This window comes from Dinoponera quadriceps, unplaced genomic scaffold (assembly GCF_001313825.1).
Source record: "Dinoponera quadriceps isolate SergipeBrazil2010 unplaced genomic scaffold, ASM131382v1 scaffold113, whole genome shotgun sequence".
NCBI lineage: Eukaryota > Metazoa > Arthropoda > Insecta > Hymenoptera > Formicidae > Dinoponera > Dinoponera quadriceps.
In genome coordinates, this window is record NW_014554899.1 from 2,337,721 (window position 1) to 2,353,800 (window position 16,080).

The following is a 16,080-nucleotide window of genomic DNA, read 5'->3' on the forward strand; positions in this document are numbered from 1 at the left end:
TATCCGGCGTACGATCTCGTCTTCATTTCCGTCGCGCGCGTCGCCAGCTTTCGCCGAGTCGCCAGTCCGGAAAGCCCGGGATGTCTGGCGTCTTTTCATGAAAAATTAGCGAGCGCGAGCGAGAGAACGCCCGCGCGTTTTGTCGAGCGGTTTGTAAGTTCGATGGATCGATCCGCGGTGCACGCTCGGTTTCGTGGCTTCACCCGCTCCCTCGTATTGAACCGACGGAAATTAAACGATACCTGCGGATGATGTATTCGAATATAAATCCGTTTACTTTGGACTTGGCAGAATGGAATCCAGGTCCACTCGCGCTCTTGTGTGCTTAAACCAAGTGGAGTGTAGTAACTATCGATTAGGGTGCATATATAGCGGCCTGGCGGTGCGGGGTTTCCTTTTTTTCGCTTCGTTCTCCGTTCTAAAATAAGTACAAGTGAAAATGGAAGCAACGTTTCGCAACTTCGACCACTTCGGGTAATTTCGTTTCCGCTCGACCCTGACGATTTTAATAATCGACGATAACAATCTTTCTCTCGAATGCGGAATTTTGCGAGTCATCCTCGCAAGCTGGCACAACGGTGCGCGGCCACAAATCTTGGGACAAAGCTCTATTCTGACACGCGTCGCGTAAATCTAAGTGCCTATAGCCGGTCGAAGGGAAGTGTCCCAGAAAATTGTAGGTATAATAAAAGCTTTACGTCTACCGTAAGGGAAATAAAAAAATTATGGCCTCCACTTTTCATAGGAAATGCGGAGCATAGTTACGAGCCATAATTTAACGCGCAACGGGTGACACGCGCGCGCCCACACACGCGAGCGAATCGAATCCGTTGCAAAGGTGGATTTTCCGGATTTTCCATTGGAATTTCCATTGGATTGCAGTGAATACTTTTTAACAAACTAGCGCACAGTTACAACGGCCGTATCTATTCATGTGTAGCATATGAAAAAAATTATACCGTTTGAGATACTGATTACGTTGTACTTTGTAGCGACGATATGATCGGACTTTTAGAGCGAACGGCATTTAAATTAAAAAAGTATTCATGAGTTCTTCCTTTCAAATGTGTTTCCATATTCATAGCAATATTAAACTTGTATTTTTATAATCACAACGTGATATGGAAGTTGTGTGATACGATACGTGTGTATACGAAATTTCAACGTTTCGTCGCGAAAGTGCGCGGGTAATTTCCTTTACAAATCTTCCCGCGTTCTCGGTACACAGCTATGAAATAAATAATATTGTCTCTATAAAGCTAAAGAGCTTGCCAAAAAAATTTGCACGAAAGGGAAACGACAATAGCATTTTTGTGGGCGATATTCCAGGACGCATCACAATTTTCAGCCACGGATACGATATCCGCGACGCGACTGCTGATTCGGGCGAAATGAAAAAAAAAAAAAGGAAAAAGGGGGAGCAGAAAATAAAAAGCCCGATATTTCCGGTTTTCGGCGAGAATACCAATCTCTCGGTCGCGCGAACGCGCACGATGGTTATGAGCCATAATTTAAACGTCCAACGATCGGCGCGCGGTATCCGTTGCAGTCGATTGCCCGGATTTTCCGGAATACCAATGGGGCACTAAAAGTGATTAAATTACTTGGCGAGCCGGCATTCGGTAAACTAGGCGGTGATTGATACACGTGGGTGTGTGAGCGCGCGCGTTGCGCACGAACGACGCGCGATCATTTATGCGTGACTGACGTCTGTTTACTTGCTGCAGATTTACACCGGCATTGTACGATCGGGTGGCTTGCGTTGGTGATCTAGACACGGCCATCCGCCCGGGTATGTTTCGTGAGAACGTTTAAACGAGAGAGAGAGAGAGAGAGAGAGAGAGAGAGCGCGCGCGCTCACATACACACGCACACTTCTCTCTTCGCCCTCCCTTTCTAAAATTCAAGAAGCTCAGGACGACTCGCGGTCTTCCGCTCGCGGAATACAATTGCAATTGATTACCCCTCGCGATGACTCTCGCAGAAGCGAGCGAGCGAGTGCTCGCTCGTTCCGCGCTCGCGCTATCAATTTCCATTTCGCGTTTCTATCCGGCATGGGCGGGCGTTTCCGCCGGCGTGCCGCATTTCTCAGGGAAATGGGAATCGATTTGAAGAACGCCGCTGCGAAACTGCAGTTGGCAACACGCCCTCTGCCTGTATGTCCCCGAGCGCCATCGGGTCATCCCTCTGGTGTCCCATTCCGGCGGATCAACCCCTCGCGCCTTTCTTTCGCCATCCCGATCTCCTAAACGTGCGCTTTTTCACTGTCCACGAAATATCTTTACGACGACGCGCGCGCGCGTTGCTGTACTCCTATTCTTTTCCTTCTCTCTCCCCCCTCTCCGCCGTTTCTCTCTGTCTCATTCTCTTCCTCCTCACCTCTCGCGCGATCGGAGAATCTCGATTGTCTGACGAGATGCGATGGAGCTGCGAATAGGATAGGGGAAGTTGTCGAAGATCGTTATAGCGAAAGGGCTTCGCGGCGCGCTTCAGGATGGAATGTTAGATCCCGCTTCACAATACGCTAACCGCGATTCATAAACCGTCGGGATCGCTTCGGCGATTCCGAACAATCCTTGTGTTGGGCGATAATGATGTCGCGATATCGCAGGAATTGAACGGAAAGTTTCCTCTTCAGCTGAAGTAGAGCGGGTCTCTTCGTCGAGAAGAAGACGTTGGGACGCGAGTGTGCACGGATACAAATAGCGAAGTCGGGTAATATGAACGGGAAAGTAAATACGATACGTGGCAGTGTCGCTGCTTATTGAAAGTAGAACAGTAATGTTACCGTATCATATGAGAGACATTTCGCTAGGAAGGCTCTTCTTGGCGAGCGTTTCGTTGAAAAGTTTCAGTCGGACGGACATCTGTCGACTGAACGTTTTGTCAAACAGACGTTTTATCGAATGTACACTCCGTCGATTCGAGGCGCGCCGTATCACACATCATAAATCACGCTGCACGCGACGTGTCGCACGACGCACGCAACGCCACGTACGACAGCGTCTTAATTTATTTGAGAAAATTAATGTCACGATAATACGAAATAAACGGTTTCTTTCCGCTTACCGCACGGACGGAGAACGGATAATTAATCGTGGATCGTCTTTCGCGTTCGGCGAAACCACGTTACAACAAAGGTAAATTTGAAATATTCAACGGAGAAGGGGACAAGAGTGATCGACGGAACGAGAGAGAGAGAGTGCGAAAAAGTTTTTTTATGAATATCTAGCATTCGCGGTGAGATCAGAAAATTATGAGAGATCGGGCTATTTTCGCGGGGAAAAAAATCGACCGCTCGCAGGCGCAAGGAAGAGCGCTCAATAAAACCGACGTTGTTGTATCGCGCGTACTCGATGCTGTCCAGGGGCGATATATTCGGAAATTGAAAGTTTCCCGTCAAGGACGCGGGGGTGAGAGCCGATCCGCATACGAGACTGGCAGGTAGGAAGAGAGATTTGTCTCACCGTGTCACGGGAGATCACTATTTCTTTATTTCGTGTCGCTCCGACCGGAATCGATCTACGTCGTCGGAAATATTCGACGACTCGGGGTAATATACCACGTTATAATATCTCTCGGGAATTGGATTGAGGTTACAACGGCCAGGTGGGACGCGAGCGCACACACATACACTCCGTGTACGCATGTAAATACACACACACACACACAGACGTACACGTACACACGTCGTGATTGTGTGCTCGTCGCGAGAACAAATCGATTATTCGCGGATCGTCGTATGACTAATTGTTTCGGAATCAAATTTTTGCGGGAATTGTGCTCTCGGGTATTCCCCCTTTCGCCTTTCCACCCACTCACTCACTCCCTCTCTTCCTCTCCCTCTCTCTTTCCTCCTACCTCCCTCCCGCCCCCTCTTCTTCCGCCGAATAAACGCGAAAGTAATTCCCCTACTGAAGCGATTTCATCCCCCGTATATTTCCATTTGCATCCAACTTAAGCGTTTCATTTGTCATCGCGGAGTTGCAATGTACCTCCATATGGACGATGCGCGCGCTTTTCGATTTAGCCATGGGTTTACGGATTACGCGGTCATTGCGAACGAAAGCCCACTCGAGAGAACGGCAAATATAAATATCCGGCGTTGATTAATTTCCATAATTTACCGACGACGTTTAATCAGACGAGGTGTTTATGCGAGCGAGCGAACGGATACCGGTAAAATGCGGCCGTACTTCCATTTCACTTCGAAGTTTCGATTCTAAATATCTCAGCGATTAAGCTCTAATTTTAATCTACATTAGTGTTCACTCGGGATAAACTAACAAATTGACAAAGCGAGATTTTGCCATCCACTTCGCAGGCGCGGCCGCGAGCACGAAGCTTCGCCTGCATTCTTTCAGTTTTAATATTAAATAACTCCGTAATGAAATCCCTCCGCTCTTTTGGATCGGAAAGAGTCAATTAGAATTTCATTAGCGAATAAATTCTCGTCGGTGCCTCTTTCCGCGCGTCGCAATTTTTCGCCCGCGCTAATCCAGTCGCGAATTATAAATGTGTAATCGATTTACAACGTGATTATTTGTTTCGCTGCGAGTGTACAATTAAATTAGCGTGTTTACACCTGCATCGCGTTCGTAACACGTGCGTAACGCGAGGCGCTGCAGCGGGGAAACGTTGTGACCTAGTTGCGAACTAAGAGATCGATCGAGGAGGAGGAGCCGAGTATCTTCTACGAAATTACATTCAATTCTACGCCCGACAAAGAAAGCGGAGTGTGCCGTTGCCGCCGTTTCCGTAGACGCGAGAGAAAGAAAAACTCCCGCTGCGAAGGCAGCGACGTCGAGGACTCGTCGGTGAAGTGCGCGCTTCGCTCGTTAACGAACGGGAATAACGGAAATAAAATTATCGATTATTGTTATTGCGATTATACATCGCTACGATAGGTCATAAATTACTAATGCAATTATCTGAAGTGTTCGGCAATATTCAGTAATCGTGTCGGATTATACCTGCAATCGGCCAAAATAATTGTTGAGTTCCATAATTGGGCTGGGATTTGACTTCACGTGTGGGGCACAATTTCCATTTTAATCCGAGAAAAAATGTGCGTTGATTCTAGCACCGGTCGTCCGACGATAACGCAAACAGAGAAACGAAATTTCCCGGATGCGTTGAAATTTATCCGTTTAAAAATTCCCCAACAGTCCAAGCGTGGCTTGAATCTTTTTTCGCAGATACTATTCTAATATCTATTCTCCCGTTCCATCCTTTCTCCCTCCGTCTATTAATAGAGAACTATCGGAAAGGAGTAGAAGTACAAAGGTAAATACAGGAGGCACCAAAGTGGAATGAATTTGAGCAAATTGAAAGGTCAAGCGTATATTGCAACATGTGACTTCGCGATTTCGAGAAATTAATTTCCGTAAAGGGACTTTACGAGGGGGACGCTCGTACGGCCCGCCAATTCTTTTCCCTTAAACTCCCCGCAAGTTGACCCGCGTTTCCAGTTCATTCTCATACGCGGCGACATGTGTGTCTACTTCTCCCTTCTCACGGTCGTCTTCTCCTCCCCAATTTCTTTCCAGCAAATTTATCCGGCACCCGCTGTCCTCGTGTCACTCCGCCCGAGATTACGTGACGTAAAGCCTAGCGGGAGTGCCGGGTTCTCTCCTTTCTATTTGCGCGGAGAAATCTCGCGGTCCAGCTTGGCGTGGAGACGCGACGCGACAGAACGGACGTTCATCTCATGCCAGGCGCAACAAATCTCTCAGGATGAAAAATCATCTCGAGGAAATGGGACGGAATTTTTGCTCCTCGCGATTTATCAATGGCGATACCGGAATGGACGACCGGGACGGATAAAAGTGTCAACTTTCGGCATCGATATCGAGAGAGACCTCTCTTTCCCGTCCCCTCCCCATCCTCCACCCCCGCCGCCGGAGTTAATGCTCGTACAGGATGCCATTTCTCGAGTCACTGGGATACCTCGCGCACCGTAGCGGTGTCATTTCTTTCGAATCTCGATATCTCACGACGGCTCGTGATATCTCGCTGTCGTGCGGCGAAAAAGCCGGGAGGACATCGCGGCGATGAAAGGAGGAGGAATAACGCGCTAAGTTACATCGTATTGTCTCGTTCCCCGGCGTGATATTTCTCTCGGCACCGTCATCGGGGCTCGATCGGCTTCTCTTCGGATACGCGCGAGTGTAACGAGCAATCGACGAACCGTCCCGGCCGAGCGGATCGATATCGCGAGAGGCTAATCTCCGAAAAGCGGACACGTCAATGGCACACGCGCTTAACGACTCCGCTGATAACAATAACGGCACTTGCGAGCGTAATCGTCGCGCCGGACCACCGTTAAAATCTCCCAATTCGCTCGCGGCCTAGCCGAGTCCGAGCAGACGTAATCAAACTGTCGCTTCGCGCGTTCTCCTTCTCCTTCCCGCCGTCTCTTGCCGTTCTCCCCCCCCNGTGGCCGCGCGTCACGCAATACGTCACACCGAGGCCGACGATCGCGTATTCGAAAAATTGCTCGTTCCGGCGAGCCGCCCCGCCATCCTCGTCGACATCGTGAACGCTTAAAGCCGCCGTCGTCGTCCGCGGCGAGGCGAAAGTCATTTCGGCCGGTAATTAGTTGCCCGAGTCGCGACAAATTGAAAAAGTTGCTGAGAAATGGGACGCAATTTAGCCCGCGGCCGCACGCGCGCGACGTTTTCGCGACGATAATCCAGTCCGCTGTGTTGCTGGCCGCGGAGCGCCGCGACGCAAATCGAATTCTTCCGTGTTTCTTCTCCCGCTGTATTCCGCGTTTCTCTCCTTTCCCTCTCTTCCCGCGCTCCCTTCCTTCCGTCGTCCTTTTTTCTTTCCGGTACTCGTTAGACCGCCGACCAGAGCCCAAGCCGCGAAACTTCGCGCGCTCCGACGTTTCGCAATTCCGCCGGGCGTGTCGTTGTCGGGTTTTCGTGATAAATACGGACAATCAACTCTTAAACGCGTAATTCCTTCCCATTTTGCGTCGGGAATGACGCCGGACTCGAGGCACCTGACGAGGCGCGTAAATCCTCGCTGGGAAAGCGGATCGCTCGTATTCCACGATACGACATGCGTTGATTCGAGGCGCGCGCGAACATTCATACCGACATTAATTCGCTTGATGGATCCCCCTGCGTATTTTCTAAGGGTCTCGGAAAACTCGTCCAACTGCAGCCGTGCATGCGCCCGCCGCCCACCGGCGGATAAACGGATAAAGCAGCGCCGCCCGCTAAATGCATCTCGAATTCGGAAAATCGCGGATCCTCTCGCCTTTTTCCCCGTATAATCGAGAATTTCGCGGCGTGTTCGAGTCCGGGCAAAAAATCCGAACGATTCCAGGGACGAAGCGATTGTCGTCGCCTTCCTCGTCGTCGTCGAGCATGGGCGTTCTCGGCCTTTCTCTTTTTTCCTCACATCCATCCGCCGATCGTCGTTTCGCCCCTGTTCCCCGTCTACTCCCCCCCGTCCCCATACGCTCCCACCCTCACTCCTCTCTTCATCCGCGACCATTATCTCGGACCGATAATGACGTCCATTATTTTTTGTTACTGCAGCGTGCACAGGGTAATGGCAGGTCGAGGGGTGGATATAGAGGGTGTTCGTTAGCGCTCCGGAGAATCATACGATGTCGTTATGCGATTACGACGTTCGCCTCTGCGAAGTGGAAGCGCTTCCGGTTCTTCGCGCCCGCACACCAGACGGTCGATGACTCCGTTTTTCTGAGCCAACAATCGCGTTCTCCCGGCGTCGCGGCAAGACGATGTCGCGGCGAAGCGAGAGGACAGGAGGAAGAGAGAGAGATAGAGAGAGAGAAAGAAAGAACATGACAGTCCGTTTAATTAGCGACAAATTATACGCGCTTCGCCCGCCATAACTTCGACTCTCCTGCTTCCTTCGTCTCTCTCTCTCTCCCTTCATGCTTTCTTTCGCGACGCGTGATGGGCAGAGATGGGTGGAGTCGGAAGGCGAGGGTGTTAATTATTCAGTTTACGACTTTTGCGCATTTCGCGTTTACGCATCCCACGTATCTTCGTTCTGGCGCTTAACACATTTTACGATTCAATTTTCACGCCTCCGCCTGGATTATCGAGTGGCGCGCGATTAGGTAACTGTCATCATTCAGAATTTATGCGAGGCGTAAGACTTCTAGTTTTGTTTTTCAAATAATTAAAGCCGCGTGAACGATGCATTTTCAGCGGCAGAAAGGACGCGTTCGACGGAATCGTCGTCGCTTCCTTTTCAGTTGCAGACTCAGCTGCAACCGTGATAGTTCCGCGATGTGTATCCTAATTAATTTAATATGGAATCAAATTTCGACTCAGTTAATCGATGCAAGTTTGTCGTGGTCTGCGAATTCTCCAGGCGAAATGTCCCTGGTAGAAATTTCATACATCTTTTGAGTAGTTACTGGACAGTTTATTAACTTCTATCTAGTAACTGAGGAGTAAAACTCCTTAGGACCCCAATCAAGATGTAAAGCTTTTCCCGCAGTTATTTGCGTAAAAAATTTGCGTAAAATCTAAACCTATTTACTGACCGAAAACAGAACAATAAATGAACAAAAAAATATTGATCAATAAGCAAGCCTGCTGCTTATAAAATAGATATTTTTACCCTATACTGATAAAAGAATATGACAATAAATATTAAAATTTCATGAATATTTGCCGACCGAATGTTTAATTACTGCAACTAAATAATTTAATTCCGTATACTGTATATATAGTTCCGTAATAAATTGTATATTTAGCATACGGAACTAAATTATTTGGTTGCAGCAATCGAATATTTGATCGGAAAACATTCACAAAATTTTAGTACTTTTTACCAAATCCTTTTTTCAGTGTAAAAATGCCCCTGAATAAAATTTCACCGAGTTCTTCTCCTTCTACTACGTAGTACTGTTACAATTAATGAAAATGCATTAATACTAGACAGTAACTAAATGGGAGTCTAAGACAACTGCATACATTTCTCCCAGGGACGTCCTTTCTAAATTAAGCCCGGACTTGTCCGAAGTAAATTTTGATCAGAATTGGGTCGTGGGTTATTCGTACGTTCCTCTGGCGAATGCCTTCCGGGAAGTGCGGTTGCCCGATAGAAGTCGACTTCTCGGCGTGAGGAGAGATGCATGATGGATGCACCGATCCACAAACTGACAACTGTCGGTGTAATTTAAGACAGCAATATGGGTCAGACGGTTGTTCCGTTCGCGTGTAATCGTATTCCACGTTCCTCCCTTTCATTTGCGGCATCAAACGGAAAAACAAATAGAGAGTGGGACAGCTCGGTCCGCGTCTTTGTCGCTCGGCGATCAACACGGCGTGATTTATTTTTGGCCACCCGCTGGGCATCCGCCAGTACTCGAGGCTGTCTTGCTCGTACCGCGCTTGTGTACCGCGGTGAGTCGCGGCCTTCCGATTGAAATATATCGATTGCGTACGGTAAATGTCTGATTTAATAGCCGTGGTAGTCGCGCTTCATTAAATTGCATGTCCGCTAAAATCGGTGTGTCAATAAATCAAAAGCAGAAGATTAAATTGTCGCTGTTTATTAATGCAAATTGGGGGGAGGGGGCGATAATTTATGCTTAAATATCCGTTAATAATGCGCGGAATTTGTTTTTCGTTATCTGAAATTTACAGCCGCGGTTTACTACACGCGGTAGGCCGAGGGTTCAATTTTTATCCCGTACGCGAGCGACGCACCACGGTATGATTTGCAATAGAATCGTTTGTACTCCGCGGCACGTTGGAAAAAAATGCGGGAGGAAGCGCAATCGCGAGGAAAATTTTCTCGGGGGAACTGAGAGGCGGTCTGACCTGTCGTACGCTACGCGATAAGTGCATCGTAAGGTGACATTGGTGCCCGAAGATCGTTTCGTCAAAAGCTGACGGCTGTGGCGAAATGAGCGGAGTCACCGCGACGTTCACGCAAAGGCTATATCGATTATCGTTATCCCGCGGAAAGTGTCACGGCGTGACTCATCGCATTATCGCGACAATACAGCTGTGCACGCATTATGCATATATCTGCATGTGTGCGATCGAGCAAGCGGACCGTATTATTAACGTGAATTATCGAGTGTCATGGCGGTTTATCGAATTTCCCTCTTTCTCCCCACTCTATTCTCTCTCTCTCTCTCTCTGTTCCGCTCGCAGCTCCGTGCTCCTTTTTCAAAACCGGCATGGTCGGTCCATCTTGAAATTCAGTGGACAATCCACCGATATTGATCGTTAATGTTCGGTCGACTGTGACTTCAGGATTATCCTGAATATTTTAGAATCCTCCGCGGAGACGAGACCGAACGGCGTCAAGGAAGTACGAAAAAGGAAATGTTACTTTCGTCTCCGTCCATCGATCAGGGACGGGAGGGGAGCGCCTTTTTCATTTTTCCAGTCCGATCTCGAATATGCGCCGCTTTTTGCCGTTTGGATTTACTTTTATTCGCTCGGTTCTCTCCGAGGTGATTTGTTACTTTTCAATGTTTGCAGGAATTGCAATTACTCGGGGATCGAATAAGTGCCCGATGTAATTAGAATAATATCACAATCACGTGAAACATTTAAGGAAAATGGCTTCCGCGTGAAAGCGAGATTTAAATATTTTTATCTAAAAGAGATAAAAAAAAAAAGACCTCTCGTCGCAAACCGCGATATTTCCCGTTTTCAACTGTGAATTCACATTACACAGCCTTACGCGGATTTTCCAGAAGAACGGCTAACGCGGCATCGATTACGCGGGGATTTTCTGTAACGCCATTTCCGCGCATCCATCGATCGCGCCAAAGCGTTCGCCGTATAATGGTTTCATTTTCCATTTGTACCTCGCCTACTAACGTTCCAATATCTCTCGTCCCGCCGCGCTTTAATAATATTACGCATTGTTGCGAGCGCGGTATGCACGCTTGTAAATTCGCCACGGTTTTCCGCCAATTTCGCGGCTGCGAGCCAGACGCGCTTTTCCCCCTTCCTTGCCGCAGTTACGCCGCGAGATACTCCGCTGTTTCGATTATAGACATAAATTCCTCCTTTTTTTCCCCCTTTCCCCGGCCGACGTCGATTTGCACGCACGGCAGCGAAAGTCGCACGCGACGTTTTTCCAGCGAATTTGGACGATGCACGAAATGCCGGCTGATTCAATATCGAAAGCGCGGATCTCGACGAAGGGTTTTGCATCGCGGACGATAGAGCGAACTTTTTTCCTCAGACATTATTTCGGAACACTCGTTTCGACGGGACGGTCGACCGGCGGATTCGGTACAGCGTCGCTTTCGCACCTTGCTGATTTACGACACCGTGGCGCGAGGCCTCGGCGTTTCGCGTTTTAGAAGGATCTAAAAATTCAATTCCACACCGCGAATCGTCGCGTCCCGGACCGACGCAACTCGATCCCCGCGCGAATAGGAAATAGGAGGATCCCTTCACGCGCGTAGTAAATCTGCCGTTGGGCACCGGGAGCACCGGGCTGGCGTCGGAACGCGTTGGTGCACTCAGCGCGGCCGGGAGGCTGCGAGAGGGTGGTTGAAGCAGCCGGGGGGTGAGAGGAGGAAGAGAGAAAGGGAGCGAGAGTGAGCGAGGGAAAGAGAGGGAAAGAGGAACGGTTCCGAGCTCTCGAGTCATTTCTCCAAGCCAACACAGACCTCTCAACTCAACGCCACTCGTGGAAACGAAATCTGATACGAGAAAAGCTAAACTCCTTCAAATGCACAAGCCGTCCTCTGTTCGCCCCCTATCTACCACCCTCTTCCCGCCCACATCGGCTTCTCTCTCCTTTGCTTCCTTACTCCCACCCCCGGCACTCGGAGTTTGCAAACCTCCCGAGCAACCCACCTGGGTTCCTCCTCCGCTGCCTCTTTCTCTTCCTCCCTCTCTTTCGACTCTTGCTCCTTTCAGCTACCCACTTATACTCAGTCAACCCTTTTCATTGCGAAAACGTCGTTCTACAATTCACCCTTTCCCTCCCCCACCCGTACTTCCTATTCTCTCTCGCTCCCTCTCCCCATGCTTTCCTCCCTTTTTTATGCGCTGCTCGAGGACGCTCCAATTCCTTGTCAGCGCGTCCTCTTCTCTTCCTTTTTCCGCGTCAGAGAAGGAACTCTCCCACCCCCTCCCGCCGCTGCCAAGCTTCTTTCTTTTCTACTACTCCATCCCCTGATCGAGCATTGCCCGCTACGTTGCTCACCTCCTCCTCCTCCTTCTCGATGGAAGAGCAGCCGCTCGACTTCCGACTGTTTAACCCCCTTAATTAACAGCCGGCGTCGGAGATCTCGGGATTCGGCCTCTTCCGTGGCACGCGACCTTCTTTAAGAGCGGGCGAAGTCGAGTGGAGGCTCTCGTTTTCATGAGTTGACCGGCAAGGAGGGTCTTCCTCCTCTTCTCTCTCTCTCTCTCTTTCTTTCTTTCGATGTAACTGCGCTCTGTACGGCATCGGGTAAATTGAACAAGCGCGCGCGCATCGTCGGAACTACATTACGGAGAATAATTGTTTCCAGCGTAAATTTCATAGCCGTTCTCAGAGTGGGCGCGTTCAACGCGTTTCCTTCCCGTTCTCTTCTTATTTCGCTTTATCGTCCCGTGATCGGACGAAGCGTCCCGAATAATTGTTTCGCCGTAGTACATCGTGTTACACAACGGTGACTCGTGTTAGCGCCGAAGTCGGACCGTCGCCGCCGGTAGCGAAACCCTAATCGCGTGACGCGTCAAACTACTACGTACAATTCCAGCAAATCGCACACGCGGGAAAGCAACGAACTGAAACCACGTCGCGCGTCGTCTCCATTATGCGGTTCGTTCCGCGAGTTTCGTCGGCAGGGTCGCCGATTCGCGAGAAGTCAAAATAAAAATTCTCGATATCCGCGCAAATCCCCGCCGGTGTGCCGGTTCTCATTGTCGCGGAAAGAAGTGAGTGCGCGCGCGCGCGCGACATGACTCGGGAAGAGTCACGCGCGCGAAAATTGCACGCGAAGAAAAAAGGAAATATCTCAGGATGCTGCACGCCCGCTGGGAAACGATGTATCGCCCGAGTCATGGTGATTTGTATGTCATGGTAGTGCAGCCGTCGTATCGTGAGCGCGGCGCCGCGCGAGCCCGAGGAGATACCTGAAGCGACGCCAAGATGATGCTGCCGCCGCACGATGCGCAAGGAAAGCTCGTTGTTTCGCGCCGCTCAACGGATCAATGAAGCTTTCTTTCCCCGAACAAAGCACCTCGCAATACAACGCCGTCATATATACGGCGCAGCTTTAAACAATTCGCGAATTTAACGCGCCACCGCGCAGGAGAGTCACTTTAAGCGTGCGACTTGAAACTTCGAGTACGCGCCTACGGTTCCGTGAGTCTTAATCCTTTAAGTCGCGCGAAGCTTCGTTAGGCGTCTTCGTGGAAAAAAAGTTATATTCGTGTCCAGAGAGAGGGAGAGAGAGAGAGAGAGAGAGAGAAAGAGAGGATTGTAGAATTCATATAGGACACACGTATTTAAGGGGACAACTTTTCTATTATTGATTATTTTTTTTAATAAAAGGATACTTTTTGTAGATTTAACAGAATACTATATATAACGATTGAATAGAGAATAAAGATTCAATAAAAATTTAATAGGAAACAGCAGCGTTCACACACAGTAAAAAAATTTTGTGCAAATAACAGTCCACTAAAATGTTTGTATTCCTTTAACAAAGTGAGTTAATTTAACATATTTTTATATATTTTTTGACATATCCCCACGTTAAAGTAACACAAGAATTTGAATAAACCGTTGTTTATACAAAATTGTTTATTGTGTAATTGATGCGATTTATCACCGTACGTTTAAAATATCAAGTATTTTTGGCGATCGGAATGTGGCTTTGTCAGGATCGTCGCATGTTCAGCACGCCCTTTTTTGCTCTCGATCGATGATAATTATTCTCGTAAATTCAGACATAAGCGAGCGAGCGAGCGAGTGAGCAAACGCGCGCGTATGAAGGGTAGAAATCGAAGAGAGAAGAGAAGCGAAATCGCCGAGCCTGCTCGGTTAAATGCTCGTAATGACGTCTCATAATTACATCGAAAGTTTCCAGGGAAACTGTAATTATCGTGCGGGCTCACTTTCAACGATATCTTCGGTCCCCGGCCGCCTGTAATCGACGGGACGCCAAACCCGAAGAAAGGAAAGCCGCTTTTCCGACGGAATATTTTTCCAGGCGGGCGAGGATGGCGTTATCTCGAATCGAAAAGAGGATCGAGGGCTTCATAATGGAGTCCCGCTCTCGGATATTCGAGAAAGAGTAGAGAGAGAGAGAGAGAGAGAGAGAGGAAGAATGAAAGGAAGAGTGAGATAGAGATGGAAAATAAGAAGGAGAAAGAGTAAAATGCTTAAAAGTGCGTCATTTGAAATTTTCTCTAATCCTCGTTCCAATTAAATCAATTAGCGCGGACGAGAAGATTGTTTAATTCTCTTCATTCGTACACGGAACGATTCTCCCGCGTATACTTCCCTCCGTAATCGTCATTTTTAATCTCTCGATGCTTTGTTAAATTTCAGCATCCATCTTGCAAAGTCGCGGTAAACGCGCGCCTAGTTGGATCTTCGGATGCCCACGCGATTAAATGTCGAGTGTTCGAAGCATCAGTGTTTTTCTTTTTTCAGCTTTTTCGAATTTCTGTCACTGCGTGATTGCTCAAAAAATTGTAATATTTCCATCTGCGATGAAGAAAGAAATCAATCGTTCGGAATATACGATACAGCCTGTACACAGATCATCATTCGTGGCGAGGTATTCGCATGTATCGATGATTAGTCGAAGATTCATCGAGCCGCCGCGTTGATTTGAATAATTTATTCGACCGATCAACTGTATTAATATTCATTATTCTGTCAATCATCGGCACTCGGATAATTATCCGCGTAAACGTTCATTATTCGGCTAAACGGATGCGTCTGCCGATTGATTCAGTGCTCAGCGTACGCCGGGGCTATCCAAACATTTCTATCGGCAACAACGCCGATACATTCAGCAAGGGGCATGATTTGTGATCCGGAGATGACTAAACTTGCATTCCATTCGAAGATAATCACCCTGAAGCCGTCCCGCTATGTTAATGGCCGTACGATGTCGCGGTTGCACCTCACTGTAGACTGACATCTTAGCGCGATCACAATTACGTCTTCACGTAACTCCCGGCGAATTTTCACTCGTAACGTATTCATTGTCGTCGGTCCGATTGAATTAACCTAGTGGTATTGGTGATGCGCGCTTTCGCGCCGCGATTACGTAACGCGCCGGAATAAAATTCAGCGATCGATCGTGAAGAGTAGAGACTCACCCCGCTGAAGGTTTTGACGTTGTGAAGAGCGTTTTGCGCCGCCAACGCCGCTTTCCTGGTGTAAAAGGTCACGAAGCAACATCCTGCAACAGAAAATTAATCGTCACGGTTAATCGGACAGCGTCGATTAATCGTGCACGTCGATTCTCGCGATTCGCCACCGGAGAAATGAGGGGAACGAGGAAGGGTCGGTGGGTTATCGAAGCGCGCCGGCCACTTTCCGACAGTGAGCGAACGAAAAGTTCGGCTTCACCAGCCCGGGTCATCATACTCGGCACGGCGCCCGACAAGAAACTCTATGATAGACACGAACGGCCGCGGAGAGTTCGCGCCGCCGGTGACAGGTTCGATACGGCAGGGACGCGGGATCGGAGGGGAAAGAGTGGAGTCGACTCTCGGGGACCTCATCAAGAGTCTTCCGTGTATCCCCCCGTCCCCCCTGGTTGGCGAGGCTGGACGCCATCCAAGCTTCAGCCGGTCGATAGTTACGAATTGCCAAAAGTTCGATACGGCGTCCGCCCGACAGTGCTCGCTCTTTCCTCGACCAGCACAGTATACTTGACCCTTGTCCGTCTTTAGTATCTTTAACGTGCCGTTAGTTTATTCGTAGACCTGACAATTACGTGCTTCGCAATAAATCGCGGTCAGTATCGAGTGGAGACTGGAAGACGGAAAAGTACGGTATTACGGAAAAATTGAGATGTCAAAGATTTATGTGAGAGTAAAATCTAAAATCCATAGGTTTAACTAGTTTCGCTTCCACGAACTCGTTAAG

The 16,080-nt window shown here is 48.8% G+C and overlaps 1 protein-coding gene across 17 annotated transcripts in view; it reads right to left on the bottom strand.

Moving 5' to 3' along the window:
- LOC106742530 (CUGBP Elav-like family member 2) overlaps nucleotides 1-16,080 on the bottom strand; it is a 575,750-nt gene that overhangs the window by 90,060 nt on the left and 469,610 nt on the right. For all 17 annotated transcript variants that reach the window (XM_014615564.1, XM_014615562.1, XM_014615563.1 and 14 more), the window contains one exon: nucleotides 15,306-15,388. In XM_014615564.1, coding sequence (XP_014471050.1) covers nucleotides 15,306-15,388 — 83 coding nt within the window. The remainder of the gene's footprint in view (nucleotides 1-15,305; nucleotides 15,389-16,080) is intronic.